Raw genomic sequence first — 15,288 nt, forward strand, 5'->3', positions numbered from 1 at the left:
CTTTTAGTATATGCTTCATTAATTAACTTCTAGATCGCGGGGTTAAAAAAAAAAAAAAGTTTCTGGGGCGCCTGGGTGGCTCAGTCCAGTCAAGCATCCTGACTCTTGATTTCCGCTCAGGTCACGATCTCACAGTTTGTGAGGATCCACCCACCAGTCTACCCCATCGGCCTCCAACCTAGCCTGGTTCAGCCCCTTCTCACTTTAGAAGAATGGGATCATTTTACAAACCATCAGAAAAAGGTAAGTCAGGGGTATGCACCTTAGTTTTCTCCCATGCCTTCCTCTTCTGTTCTTCCATCATGCTTCACTCTGGTTCAAGGTGTAGGGGAGACAGAACTTTACTTTTACCCTGTTAGGGTCTCCAGCAGGGCCTGAGAATTAAATTGGACGTAAAACAGAATATCAGAAGGAAAGCATACAGATTTTTTCCATGTACGTGGGAGACCCCATAGTAACATGAAAACCCAAAGAAGTGGCTAGGTGGGTCTCCAAGGAGCCCTGGTTCCTTTTTTTTTTTTTTTTTTTTTTTTTCCATTTTGTGTATCTGGAGGCCAAGATCCGGTGGTGCTTAGCGTTCACGGATACTGATGTGTGATTGCATTTAGGCCCTGCACCTGTTTTACTCCACGGATTATGATCCATTATTTTTTTGTTTTATTTAAAAAAAAAATTTTTTTTAACGTTTATTTATTTTTGAGACAGAGAGAGACAGAGCATGAACAGGGGAGGGACAGAGAGAGAGGGAGACACGGAATCTGAAACAGGCTCCAGGCTCTGAGCTGTCAGCACAGAGCCTGACATGGGGCTTGAACTCGCGGACCGTGAGATCATAACCTGAGCCGAAGTCAGACGCTTAACCAACTGAGCCACCCAGGCGCCCCTATGATCGATTATTATCATGATCTCGATTTGGCCAGTGGGAACCCTTTCAAAATGGCTCTTGTGTGCTTGACATGTCCACATCAGTGGCACATTGCTTTACTTTTTGGCACAGCTCCATGTTTCAGGGCATGATGAGGCCGACTGATACCCAGCCGTGTCGGCCAGTCTGGTGGCCTGGCTCCTTTGACCCTCCTGTGCGCACCGACCTGGATTCCTTTGAGGGAGGTGGTTACTTCCTGAAATAGGTCAAGGTGCTTTGGACTTCCTGGAGAGGCACTGGAGTCAAAGGCCGGGGAGAAGAGAACACCAGTGCCGGGGTTGGACTCCTTGCCCTGGCTCCATGTATTTTAACATCCCCTCGGGTGTGTGCCCACCCACCCAGTGAAAGTCCCACAGAGGCACAACAGGTCACATCTACGTGGCCTTCCCTTGACTGTGTCGCCACTGCCTGACTGGGTGGCAGGCACTGCTGTGTCTGCAAGGATGTGGGGCCGTACCTTGGAAGCACCCGGCCACTCCCCATGACACCCCGGACAGGAAGCGTCCGCCATGCTAGGGCCCACTCTTGCATTTGCTGGATGCCAAAACCCACCTCCCCCCTCCACCCCTCACCCTGCTAGTCCCCCAAAGCGCCAAAGCTAGGTCCCCAGGGATTCCACACCTCCACATCTCATCAGGCACATCCAGTGAAGGTGGTTGAGGTTTTATCTTTGGTGCCTGTCTGCTGGTCTCTGCCTGTAGATGGTGACATTAGAGGCTGGGGTCTCTCTGTGGCTTCCCGAAGGTCAACTGTTGGACTTCAAAGGCAGGGCCTCCTGAACCCGTGGAGGCAGTGGGACAGTAGCACTGAGACCGGGCTGGGGAGCGAACCAAGAGGAAGGGCGGGGGGCCGGGGAAAACGCAGTCTCCAGTTTGGGAGGCAGAACTAAAACCGAAAAGGCGCTTGTGGTCTCAGAGGTCAGGGATGGCAGTAGCCGGGTCCCTGAGGCCTCAGAGAGCCACACTCCCGGTGCGGTTCCGCTGCCAGCCCCCTCTGTGATGCGCTCCAACTGTACTTTGAGTCTCTGGAGTTTCCTTCCCACAGGAGGGAAGAGAACAAGGACCTTTCCCTGGCGTTCTTCTCTGCACCCACCCGCAGCCCCAACAACCTGGCTCTGTCCCCAGGATGAAGCCCGTTTTCTCCTGGATGGGTGCTCTCTGACAGGCCCTCAGTGTCTCCCTCTTCAGGCCCTGCCAATTTAGCCTTAAGGGCCCAGCGCTAAGTCAGCCAGCTGGTCAGAACCCACAGGCCAGCTGCCTGTGTAAGTAAGGACGTGAATTTGTGCGCCCGACCGACTGTGACGACAGCTGCCCCCGTCTCACTCCACCCCTACTCCCACTCTTCTCTGCGCCCCGACTCTGACTCTTAAGTCTGCGTTTTGCCGCCACACCCCACCCCACCCCCACCCCCGCTCGCCCCCTCCCCTTTCTGCATACAGGTGGAGACCCCAGCGGTCCGGTCGTTCCGTGGCCAGAAAGCGGGTAAGATAGAAATATTTCATCCATCTCCCTCTCCCTCCGTCCGATGTAGCGGGAGAATCGGTACGGGTGGATTTACCACCCGTGCACAGAGTGTGAGTAATCACTGCTCTCTCAGCGGGAGCGCCCCCAGCCCCGCCATCCGTGGCTACAAGAACAGGTGCGAAGGCACGGGAAAACGGAAGTGTACCCGGACCACCGCCCTGTCCTCAGACTGACAAGAAACCTGAAGGGGCCGCTGAAGTTCTCGTCGCGACTGGCAAGGCCCATGAGGGGGGCCCTGCTGCATTTCGTTTCTGCCAGTGTCAGCTTCGATGCAAGCGCACAATTGGCGATGGCTTGGAAAACCTCAGAGTGACAGTTCTGTCCCACGAGTAGATTAAGCTGGTCGAGGAAGAGGGTTTTCTGTCTCCGTAGAGCTGTGTATTTATAGACCCTATGAGAAACAGGGAAGGAGGAGACAGAGAGACTGCAACTGGGAGCGACCGACGCAGCGACCGTCCTCGGAGGCAAGGCAGGAGATCGAGGAGGGGGAGTTTTCATGAAGGACGCCATGGTTGTTCCCGACCCGTGTGACGACCTGTACGCTTGTCAGCCTCGAGGGCTTGCCGAGGGCAGAACCTCTTTGCCCACGCGTTTGTCTGGAGCGGGAGCAGTGGGCGAGTAAAAGTGGGGAAGGGCGCGGGACGGCGTGGGGCTGAGACAAGGCAGGAGCGGCGGGGACGTGGAGCGTCCACGGGCACGTGCAGGTAAACTGCGGGAAGAAGGCGCAGGTGTGTTCCCTGGCGGCGGCACACGAGCAGACGTAGGCAGGTGTTCCCTATAGGTTTTACTTACTGACTTTGGCCTGTGGGAGAGGGGCTGCCGCGAGGCTGCAGGTGCCCGGGGCGGGGCAGAGTTGGGGCGGGGCGCTGGGGGCGGTGCCCCCCGCCCCGTGGCGCAAAAGCGACAGGCACTTCCTTCGAGCCGGAATCGAACCAGCGACCTAAGGATGCCCACACGTATCCAGCCTACAGTCCTCCGCTCTACCAGCTGAGCTATCGAAGGGTGCACGCTGACAGGCCCGGGTCATTGCTTCTTCTTGAAATGACGGAGGCCACCACACTGGCAAGCCGGAGGTCCGGCATGCCTTGGCGTGGTTGGAAGGCCCTTTAGAAAAAAGAGCAGGGCCGACGCTGCCCCAGCGCCCCTTTCCGGGCAGAGGGAGCATATCCCCTGCGTTTGGCGGTTGCCCGGCCGGTGGCCCCAGCCTCCCGGGTCGCGATTGTCAAGATGCCTGGGCCGGGGCTCTCGCCCGTTGCATTTCCCCTCCCGGCGCTCCTTTCTACAGGTGGGGACTACAGCGGTCTGTGGCGGCAGTGGCGAGGAGGGGCGTCGGTGAAGCTCGCGTGTTGGTTGTGCGGCGGTGGCCTCGCGGAGGAGCGGAGGAGAACCCACTGGGATGGGCACTAGGTAGGCGGCTGCAAACCGCCTAACCACCTGCTGGTTTTTAAATGCCTTTAGTTCAAAATAATCCTTAGGCCAAAATGACATTTTTTTGGTGTGGCAGATTATGCCACCATACGAAGGCAATATCGTCTTGCCTGGATTATGCAAGCCTCCTGAACTAACTGACTGATTTCCCTGCTTTTGTCTTTAACAGCCTGATTTCTTATTTTTTATTAACAACGATAATAATAATTATAATGGTAATTATTATTTTGGGTGCCAAGCGGAGTGGGAGGCGGAGGACTCAGATGAAGGCACTCCCCTGCTCAAAACCTCCCAGCTCGGGGTTGCCTGGCTGGCTCAGTCAGTAGAGCATTTGACTCTTGATCTTGAGGTTGTGAGTTCGGGCCCCCGAATTGGATGCCGTGTGTGTGTGTGTGTGTGTGTGTGTGTGTGTGTGTGTGTGTTCCTTCTTCCTAAGATTTTATTTATTTTTTTTTTTATTTTTTTTTCAACATTTATTTATTTTTGGGACAGAGAGAGACAGAGCATGAACGGGGGTGGGGCAGAGAGAGAGGGAGACACAGAATCGGAAACAGGCTCCAGGCTCTGAGCCATCAGCCCAGAGCCTGACGCGGGGCTCGAACTCACAGACCGCGAGATCGTGACCTGGCTGAAGTCGGAAGCTCAACCGACTGCGCCACCCAGGCGCCCCCTAAGATTTTATTTTTAAGTAACCTCTACACCCATCTTGGGTCTCCAACTCACGACCCCAAGATCAGGAGTCGCATGCCACACCCACTGAACCAGCCGGGACCCCGATGTAGACCTTACTTCAAACACTAAACAAAACAAAAACTTTTGGTTCACTCACATTTAGAGTGTTACAATGATCTGCGCAGAGCGGAGTGGTCTCTGGAGATGCCTGATGGTCTGTTCTGAGGAGCAGCCAGCAGCATGATGGACCCGGCCAGGGACCACTTACACCTGAGACGGACTAGAGAAAAACACTCCCAGAGATGGAAGTCCAAGTCAAGAGCGTCACCTGTACCCAAGGAGACGGTGGCGGCAGCAGCGAGTACCTGTGGTCGATTTCCAGGCGGAACTGAGACAGGTATTCTCAGCCGAGATGCCAAGAGGTGGTTAAAGTGGTACTGGAACATCTAGGTAGCTGATTTCCAAGTGAAGTAAAAATATTATCCATGGGGGGCGGGGGTGGTGATGGTGTGGGACCTCTTACAATGATCTACAAGACCCTCATGATCTTATCACCAACCTAGTCACCTCTCTGACTTAATTTTGTACAACTCTTCAGTTTTGCGCTGGACGCAGGGCCTCCTTGCTATTCTCCACACACAGTCCTACCTGGGCCTTTGCGCTAGCCGACCTTTGTGCCGGGGATGCTTCCTCCCCCGCCCCCTCCGTGATTGACTCCCTCACCTCCTTCAAGTCTTTGCTTGAAGCATAGCACCTTCTCGTGTAACCTCTTCTGAGCACCCACTAACAGCTAACACACTAATTAATTTACCTATTGTGTCCATTGTTGATTTTCTCCCACTCCCTCTGCCCCTTCTACAAAAAAAACATGAACGCCAAGAGGCCTTTTTGTTACCAGTTCCTCAAAGTGTCTGGCACAACAACAAACAGTTGTTGAATGGGCAAACAATGTCATCAAAGAGAACAGAATATAAAAGGAGGGTCCAGGAGCCAGGGTTCAGCCAGGGGGAAGTGCCGGGTTATCTTGTTTCATCACCAGAGACTTTCTTAGGCTGAGAGCTGCAGAACTCTGAACACATAAGGACTGTTCCTGCACTGAGACTGTTTCCTGCACTGAGACTTGACCAGACTCTAGCATAGCTTCTAGCAGCACAAGGTTCTGTCCCTAAGTTTGACTTCCAGCCTGAGGAAGTTAAACACCTGACACAGGCCCCCAACCTGTGTTGTAAATAGGGCATTTATTAAAAAGGGCTTGCGACTGCGAATGTGGATCTCTTACAACTCTGAAGGGTCCCTCCCATCTCAAGGACTTTGAAATGTGATGGGGAAGGAAGTAGGGCCTATCTCCCAGTCTGTGGGAGGAGAGCATCCTCAGTTCAGTAACTGCCAGCTAACAAACACAACCGCCTAACAGCAGTTACACCGAACTACCCTTTGTAACCTTTCACTTCTCTGACTGGACTGAGCCCGCTTCCTCTCATTCTTCCAGGAAAACGCCCAAATCACCTCCGCACAAATCGGATTGGAGCTCAGCTCTTTCCCCTACTGTCAGTAGTCACTGAATGACATCTTTTTTCACCACTTTACTTACTGTCTGCTGCGTTTACCTTTGACGGAGTCCAAGTCAGAAAGGACCAGAGGGCACTTGGTGGGGCCACCCTGTGTGCGTGGTGGGGTGGTAGAGGGGGAAAGGGCTGAAGGGCACCTGACCCTGGCTGCCCGGGGTCTCGGGCGACACGACTGGTTGCGGTTGAAGGGCACTGTTTAGCGTTTTACTTAGTTTTTCGTTCTTCAACACTTAGAATCCTGGTTTTTCTTCTAGCGTTACTAGGTCAGGCTACTGCAGGTTACTGAAGCCCTTTTATTCAGAAAGTCGCCATGGCTAAACATTGCCACGACTTCTTACTAGGGCAGCTGAGCACTTAACGTCAAGCGGCAGAAAGACCTTTCCTGAGTTTTCGATTATATTTGAAAATGAGTTTCGAACAAGCGAGGACAAAAATGGGCCGAAAGTTTCTTTTTGTTGAAAGGCAGGTTGACACCACATCCGAGCCCTGACTCGCCACCACTCCCGCTGGGCGCCGGGCGACCCCCGCCTTCTCGAGTCTCGCTGCTAGGTCCCGGACCCCTCGCCTCCTGCCCACCTGCGCCCCCCCCCCCCCCCCCCCCCCCCGCCAGGCATCGGCGGGTCTGCCCGGCCGGCCACTAGCACATCCGTTGTCCCAGAGCCGGAGACCGGATGCGGGGGACGTCATGGCAAGGCGTGGCGTATGTAGATGAGCATGCGCGCATTGGCTGCCGGTCCCGGACAGCCTGGGCGCGCACGTCCCGCGTGGGGGCACGGCAAAGGCGCCCGCGGTTGTTTTGCCGACGAGCGAGGTTGAGGCGGGGGGCGTGCAGGGAGCGCGGGGTGCGGAGGCGGCGTGGGGGAAGTGACCGTGTGTGTGAAGCGCGGCGAGCGCGAGGGTGCGGGTCGAGGCGGGGCGAGCAACTCATACTTACCTGGCAGGGGAGATACCATGATCACGAAGGTGGTTTTCCCAGGGCGAGGCTTATCCATTGCACTCCGGATGTGCTGACCCCTGCGATTTCCCCAAATGTGGGAAACTCGACTGCATAATTTGTGGTAGTGGGGGACTGCGTTCGCGCTTTCCCCTGGCTTAGTGCGTTTCGAAGAACAGACCGGCCGTATGCTCACTGTGTCCCGGCCTCTTCTTTCTTTCGGGGGTTGGCGCTCAGAGCCGCCTGGGACGCCAGCAGTTACGGCGCTGGGTAGTCTCGCTGCGGTGTGTTTGCGCTGGGGCAGTGGTGGGTTGCTGCAGGTGCTCTCGGGCTTCCAGCCTGAACTGCACTGGGGGGTCACGAGAGTTTTAGCGCTGGACGGTGCCTAGGGCCCTTTCGACGCTTGCTCTAGTTCTTCAGGTAGGGTTAGTTCCTCGTTACGTTGCGGTGCTAGAAAGCTCCAGCTGGCCCGGTCAGGAACTCTCAACTGCCTTCTTTGCACCTGCTGGGGGTGTGATTTTACCATGACTATTTCTGGAGCTGGAAGTAGTTGCATTGGCTGGTGGAGGTGAAAGAAACACTCACCAATGGGGTTTACTTACTTCTACGGTTTTGTATAGTTTTAAGAAAGATTCCTTCCGGTCCCCATCAGTCAATCCGGTTAAAACATTTTTGTGTCAAATTTAGGGCTGGGGTAGCTCTCTGGATACATACTGTATTAGTTTTACTTTGGTATTATTAGCCAAAGAAAGATTACTAACGGAGATGGCCCGGCCTTAGCTCTGCCAATAATCACCAATAATTGAATTGTTGTTGGACCTCTGGTAACTGTACGAATCATTTATACCTTGTCAGTTGCGTTCAGTACCAAAGTCAGTTATTCTAGAAAGCTTCAGTGTCAAGTCCTTGTGAAAACCATAGTCCAGTTCTGAACCTGAAGTGCTGCTGGTTTCACTTGGAAAGCGTGAATCCAACTGGTTTTTTCTTTCACTTTTCTTTTCTTTCACTTTGATAGCTACATAAGTGACCCCAGTGAGCCTTTTCAGAAAGGGTAGCAGCTGCTTGCCACAGCGTAGAGGCACACCGGGGCAGGCACTCCCCCAGGGCACTGGCATCCGGAACTGAGAAATATGCTATTGGTTTAGAGTCTAATCCCCAAATTGGAGTTAAGCCTCCACTAGGACCAACCTTTAGTTTCATGACAAAATAAGTGGAAAAGGTTTTCAAAATTTGGGAAAAGTTGAGGGGATGACTCTTAATAGCTGGTTTCATTTCTTCACAGTACTTTTTCTAGGAACCAAACCATCCACAGGATCTCGGGAATTACCGTGCAATGTTTTGTCACTGGTTTCGCCTGTTCTGTAAAAGCTGAAACCTACTACTGTCTACGATACCCTACCTAGTCCACCAAATTTAAATTTTCTTTTTTTGGTAGCAGACTGGTTTACTGCAAAATTTTGAGACTTTGAGATTGTAACACGTTGCAGCCCTCTCCAGCTGATAACACATCCTAAATATTTTACTTCAGTTTCACAATACTGCAACGTGTCTAGTGAGGAGGCCTTATGTCCCTTTGAGGGAAGGGATTGTAACAAAGCCAAAGTGTCCATTCCAAGAACGTTATTGCCCTTTAATTTGGGAGGCTACCAGCAAATCATCTACATATTGAATAATTAATTGTAGATCCCGCTAGTGGGACTGTAAATGTCCTGATTTCCTTCAGAAATCTTTTCCATAAATATGGGATCCCATAAATAAAAGCAAAAAGAATTTAGACTTGTCCACTAGAGGGACAGAAAAACAAGCAGAACATAGATCAGCTACAGAAATAAGCTTTGCAGATGACAGTGCTTAACGTCAAGATCATTGCAGAGTTAGAAACTATAGGAGTTAATGGTAATGGAGTAACAAATTTATTTTTCTAAGATCTTATACAAATCTATATATTGGTCAACCATTTCATCTCATAGATAAATGTCTCCTAGACTCTTTATAGACAGTGCTCTTTTAAAATGATTAAAATATCTCGTTTTTCTAATTCTTTTATCACTGGTTTTATTCCTTCTAATTGAGTTCTTAACAAAGGGTATTGTTTTACACCTGAGTATGGCTTATCTTTTTGTTATTTTTATTGGTTCTATGTCTCTAAATGAGTACCATTATTCCCTAAGGCCCAACTCCATACATCTGTTTCTTTCGGCTCTGTCTTCTCCAAGTGCAGTGAGAGACTGTCACTCTCCGCCATACACCCCTTTTCTTTCAGAAGGCACATACTTAGCAAATAACTGGGGACCTTTTCCTCCAGGGAGCTTCACCAGTATTCCATCTATAATACAGAGTATGCTAGCCTTTACTTTGCACAGCAAGTCTTCCCCAACATGCTAACAGGAGAATCAGGACAAAGTGAAAACATTATGTTCCTCAGTCAGAGGACCTAGCTGTATAGGAACTGCTGTATAGGAATAGGATCAAGTAGAAAGGTGACCTGAAAAACCAACAACCTATATTGTTCTCTCACCAGCTGGAACAGAAGACATTTCCAGGAAATTGCAGAATAAGCAGCAACAGTATCTAGCAGGAAAAGTAAGGCTATATTAGGCCAAGGAAAGTCTTTGACACACAAAGTTGGTTCACCAGTTCCCACCTCTGAGATTCTCTTAATCACCCAAATTTGAACCATTTACTGGTCCTTCCTTCCTTCCTTCCTTCCTTCCTTCCTTTCTCCCTCCCTCCCTCCCTCCTTCCCTCTTTTCTTCCTTCCTCCCTCCCTCCCTCCCTTTCTCCCTTCCTTCCTCCCTCCCTCCCTCCCTCCCTTCCTTCCTTCTCAAAGTTAGCTAACATATCGTGCAATAATGGCTTGAGGATTAGAATTTAGTGATTCATCACTTACATATAACACCCAGTGCACATCCCAACAAGTGCCCTCCTTAATGCCCATCACCCATTTAGCCCACCAACACCCCCAACACCCTCCAGCAACCTTCAGTTTGTTCTCTGTACTTAAGAGTGTCTCCTGGTTTGCCTCTCTGTTTTTATCTTATTTTTCCTTCCCTCCCCCTATGTTCATCTATTTTGTTTCTTAACATTCCACGTGAGTGAAATCATATGATGTTTATCTTCCTCTGACTTATTTTGCTTAGCATAATACAGTCTAGTTCCATCCACGTAGTTGCAAATGGCAAGATTTCATTCTTTTTGATTGCTGAGTAACACTCCATTGTGTGTGTGTGTGTGTGTGTGTGTGTGTGTATACCACATCTTCTCCATCCATTCATCCATCGATGGACATTTTGGCTCTTTCCATACTTTGGCTATTGTTGATAGTGCTGCTGTCAACATTGGGGTGCTTGTGTCCCTTCAAAACGGCACACCTGTATCCCTTGGATAAATCCCTAGTAGTGCAATTGCTGGGTCGTAGGGTAGTTCTATTTTTAGCTTTTTGAGGAACCTCCATACTGTTTTCCACAGTGGCTGCACCAGCTTGCATTCCCACCAACAGTGCAAAAGGGTTCCCCCTGCTGACATCTTCCTGAGTTAAAGAACCATCCAGAGGCATGTTGATGCCTGTCCTGCTATAGGTAAGCCAGGAGTCCATACTAATTATTTCTTAGTGGAGGGTTCTGTCCTGATTCCTTTGTTCCTGAAACCTCTTCGTTCTCTGTGGTCTCTTTCTACAATCCCTCTTCCTATATCTTGGCTTGTTCCACTAATGACATACATATAGCTTTCCCTTCTTCTTTTGCTCCCTTCATAGGTTTTCCACAGTAGGGACTATACCCTTTAGTGAATAGTTCTAAGCAGCTAACAACAGCAGTTTTAAATTCCTTCATTTCTTACTCCTCTTTTTTTTTTATTAAAATTTTTTTTCAACGTTTATTTATTTTTGGGACAGAGAGAGACAGAGCATGAACGGGGGAGGGGCAGAGAGAGAGGGAGACACAGAATCGGAAACAGGCTCTAGGCTCTGAGCCATCAGCCCAGAGCCTGACGCGGGGCTCGAACCCACGGACCGCGAGATCATGACCTGGCTGAAGTCAGACGCTTAACCGACTGCGCCACCCAGGCACCCCTCTTACTCCTCCTTTACATTGTCCCAAACAATGCTGAGGAGATGTGGACAATTGTGTGACCTTGCCAATCCTCCTACCTTTCCCTTGAGTTTGGATAGTAAGAGAGCTAGGAGAAAGGTGGTTAGACTGAGAGCAATTATGATTTGCACCTGGATCCATGCTGGTACATTGTGAGAAATTTCGAACAGCAAACTCCTGATGGAAATCAGTAGGGAAACTGAGGTTTCCTGGGAACACCACTATAATTAGTATGGACTCCAGGCTTACCTATAGCAGGACAGGCATCAACATGCCTCTGGATGGTTCTTTAACTCAGGAAGATGTCAGCAGGGGGAACCCTTTTGCACTGTTGGTGGGAATGCAAGCTGGTGCAGCCACTGTGGAAAACAGTATGGAGGTTCCTCAAAAAGCTAAAAATAGAACTACCCTACGACCCAGCAATTGCACTACTAGGGATTTATCCAAGGGATACAGGTGTGCCGTTTTGAAGGGACACAAGCACCCCAATGTTGACAGCAGCACTATCAACAATAGCCAAAGTATGGAAAGAGCCAAAATGTCCATCGATGGATGAATGGATGGAGAAGATGTGGTATACACACACACACACACACACACACACACAATGGAGTGTTACTCAGCAATCAAAAAGAATGAAATCTTGCCATTTGCAACTACGTGGATGGAACTAGACTGTATTATGCTAAGCAAAATAAGTCAGAGGAAGATAAACATCATATGATTTCACTCACGTGGAATGTTAAGAAACAAAATAGATGAACATAGGGGGAGGGAAGGAAAAATAAGATAAAAACAGAGAGGCAAACCAGGAGACACTCTTAAGTACAGAGAACAAACTGAAGGTTGCTGGAGGGTGTTGGGGGTGTTGGTGGGCTAAATGGGTGATGGGCATTAAGGAGGGCACTTGTTGGGATGTGCACTGGGTGTTATATGTAAGTGATGAATCACTAAATTCTAATCCTCAAGCCATTATTGCACGATATGTTAGCTAACTTTGAGAAGGAAGGAAGGGAGGGAGGGAGGGAGGGAGGAAGGAAGGGAGAAAGGGAGGGAGGGAGGGAGGAAGGAAGAAAAGAGGGAAGGAGGGAGGGAGGGAGGGAGAAAGAAAGGAAGGAAGGAAGGAAGGAAGGAAGGAAGGACCAGTAAATGGTTCAAATTTGGGTGATTAAGAGAATCTCAGAGGTGGGAACTGGTGAACCAACTTTGTGTGTCAAAGACTTTCCTTGGCCTAATATAGCCTTACTTTTCCTGCTAGATACTGTTGCTGCTTATTCTGCAATTTCCTGGAAATGTCTTCTGTTCCAGCTGGTGAGAGAACAATATAGGTTGTTGGTTTTTCAGGTCACCTTTCTACTTGATCCTATTCCTATACAGCAGTTCCTATACAGCTAGGTCCTCTGACTGAGGAACATAATGTTTTCACTTTGTCCTGATTCTCCTGTTAGCATGTTGGGGAAGACTTGCTGTGCAAAGTAAAGGCTAGCATACTCTGTATTATAGATGGAATACTGGTGAAGCTCCCTGGAGGAAAAGGTCCCCAGTTATTTGCTAAGTATGTGCCTTCTGAAAGAAAAGGGGTGTATGGCGGAGAGTGACAGTCTCTCACTGCACTTGGAGAAGACAGAGCCGAAAGAAACAGATGTATGGAGTTGGGCCTTAGGGAATAATGGTACTCATTTAGAGACATAGAACCAATAAAAATAACAAAAAGATAAGCCATACTCAGGTGTAAAACAATACCCTTTGTTAAGAACTCAATTAGAAGGAATAAAACCAGTGATAAAAGAATTAGAAAAACGAGATATTTTAATCATTTTAAAAGAGCACTGTCTATAAAGAGTCTAGGAGACATTTATCTATGAGATGAAATGGTTGACCAATATATAGATTTGTATAAGATCTTAGAAAAATAAATTTGTTACTCCATTACCATTAACTCCTATAGTTTCTAACTCTGCAATGATCTTGACGTTAAGCACTGTCATCTGCAAAGCTTATTTCTGTAGCTGATCTATGTTCTGCTTGTTTTTCTGTCCCTCTAGTGGACAAGTCTAAATTCTTTTTGCTTTTATTTATGGGATCCCATATTTATGGAAAAGATTTCTGAAGGAAATCAGGACATTTACAGTCCCACTAGCGGGATCTACAATTAATTATTCAATATGTAGATGATTTGCTGGTAGCCTCCCAAATTAAAGGGCAATAACGTTCTTGGAATGGACACTTTGGCTTTGTTACAATCCCTTCCCTCAAAGGGACATAAGGCCTCCTCACTAGACACGTTGCAGTATTGTGAAACTGAAGTAAAATATTTAGGATGTGTTATCAGCTGGAGAGGGCTGCAACGTGTTACAATCTCAAAGTCTCAAAATTTTGCAGTAAACCAGTCTGCTACCAAAAAAAGAAAATTTAAATTTGGTGGACTAGGTAGGGTATCGTAGACAGTAGTAGGTTTCAGCTTTTACAGAACAGGCGAAACCAGTGACAAAACATTGCACGGTAATTCCCGAGATCCTGTGGATGGTTTGGTTCCTAGAAAAAGTACTGTGAAGAAATGAAACCAGCTATTAAGAGTCATCCCCTCAACTTTTCCCAAATTTTGAAAACCTTTTCCACTTATTTTGTCATGAAACTAAAGGTTGGTCCTAGTGGAGGCTTAACTCCAATTTGGGGATTAGACTCTAAACCAATAGCATATTTCTCAGTTCCGGATGCCAGTGCCCTGGGGGAGTGCCTGCCCCGGTGTGCCTCTACGCTGTGGCAAGCAGCTGCTACCCTTTCTGAAAAGGCTCACTGGGGTCACTTATGTAGCTATCAAAGTGAAAGAAAAGAAAAGTGAAAGAAAAAACCAGTTGGATTCACGCTTTCCAAGTGAAACCAGCAGCACTTCAGGTTCAGAACTGGACTATGGTTTTCACAAGGACTTGACACTGAAGCTTTCTAGAATAACTGACTTTGGTACTGAACGCAACTGACAAGGTATAAATGATTCGTACAGTTACCAGAGGTCCAACAACAATTCAATTATTGGTGATTATTGGCAGAGCTAAGGCCGGGCCATCTCCGTTAGTAATCTTTCTTTGGCTAATAATACCAAAGTAAAACTAATACAGTATGTATCCAGAGAGCTACCCCAGCCCTAAATTTGACACAAAAATGTTTTAACCGGATTGACTGATGGGGACCGGAAGGAATCTTTCTTAAAACTATACAAAACCGTAGAAGTAAGTAAACCCCATTGGTGAGTGTTTCTTTCACCTCCACCAGCCAATGCAACTACTTCCAGCTCCAGAAATAGTCATGGTAAAATCACACCCCCAGCAGGTGCAAAGAAGGCAGTTGAGAGTTCCTGACCGGGCCAGCTGGAGCTTTCTAGCACCGCAACGTAACGAGGAACTAACCCTACCTGAAGAACTAGAGCAAGCGTCGAAAGGGCCCTAGGCACCGTCCAGCGCTAAAACTCTCGTGACCCCCCAGTGCAGTTCAGGCTGGAAGCCCGAGAGCACCTGCAGCAACCCACCACTGCCCCAGCGCAAACACACCGCAGCGAGACTACCCAGCGCCGTAACTGCTGGCGTCCCAGGCGGCTCTGAGCGCCAACCCCCGAAAGAAAGAAGAGGCCGGGACACAGTGAGCATACGGCCGGTCTGTTCTTCGAAACGCACTAAGCCAGGGGAAAGCGCGAACGCAGTCCCCCACTACCACAAATTATGCAGTCGAGTTTCCCACATTTGGGGAAATCGCAGGGGTCAGCACATCCGGAGTGCAATGGATAAGCCTCGCCCTGGGAAAACCACCTTCGTGATCATGGTATCTCCCCTGCCAGGTAAGTATGAGTTGCTCGCCCCGCCTCGACCCGCACCCTCGCGCTCGCCGCGCTTCACACACACGGTCACTTCCCCCACGCCGCCTCCGCACCCCGCGCTCCCTGCACGCCCCCCGCCTCAACCTCGCTCGTCGGCAAAACAACCGCGGGCGCCTTTGCCGTGCCCCCACGCGGGACGTGCGCGCCCAGGCTGTCCGGGACCGGCAGCCAATGCGCGCATGCTCATCTACATACGCCACGCCTTGCCATGACGTCCCCCGCATCCGGTCTCCGGCTCTGGGACAACGGATGTGCTAGTGGCCGGCCGGGCAGACCCGCCGA

At 49.6% G+C, this 15,288-nt stretch overlaps 1 protein-coding gene and 3 non-coding genes across 4 annotated transcripts; 2 read left to right on the forward strand and 2 right to left on the reverse strand.

The window, feature by feature from the left end:
* The first annotated feature begins 3,338 nt into the window (after nucleotides 1–3,338).
* On the forward strand, nucleotides 3,339–6,702 carry LOC122467935 (SNRPN upstream reading frame protein-like). Its single transcript, XM_043554495.1, is given in 4 exon segments — nucleotides 3,339–3,855; nucleotides 4,712–4,840; nucleotides 4,843–4,869; nucleotides 4,872–6,702. Coding segments are annotated over 3 exon segments (186 nt in total). The 5' UTR covers nucleotides 3,339–3,855; nucleotides 4,712–4,788; the 3' UTR covers nucleotides 4,979–6,702.
* On the reverse strand, nucleotides 3,361–3,450 carry TRNAY-GUA. Its single transcript is given in 2 exon segments — nucleotides 3,361–3,396; nucleotides 3,414–3,450. It is a non-coding gene; the product is annotated as a tRNA-Tyr (tRNA).
* Nucleotides 6,703–7,042: 340 nt separating the features above from the next.
* On the forward strand, nucleotides 7,043–7,206 carry LOC122469801. The gene has a single exon (XR_006293686.1). It is a non-coding gene; the product is annotated as a U1 spliceosomal RNA (small nuclear RNA).
* A 7,605-nt stretch (nucleotides 7,207–14,811) lies between these two features.
* Nucleotides 14,812–14,975, reverse strand: LOC122469813. Its single transcript, XR_006293698.1, has one exon. It is a non-coding gene; the product is annotated as a U1 spliceosomal RNA (small nuclear RNA).
* Between the last annotated feature and the right edge of the window lie 313 nt (nucleotides 14,976–15,288).

Source organism: Prionailurus bengalensis, chromosome B3 (genome assembly GCF_016509475.1).
Source record: "Prionailurus bengalensis isolate Pbe53 chromosome B3, Fcat_Pben_1.1_paternal_pri, whole genome shotgun sequence".
NCBI classification, from domain to species: Eukaryota; Metazoa; Chordata; class Mammalia; order Carnivora; family Felidae; genus Prionailurus; species Prionailurus bengalensis.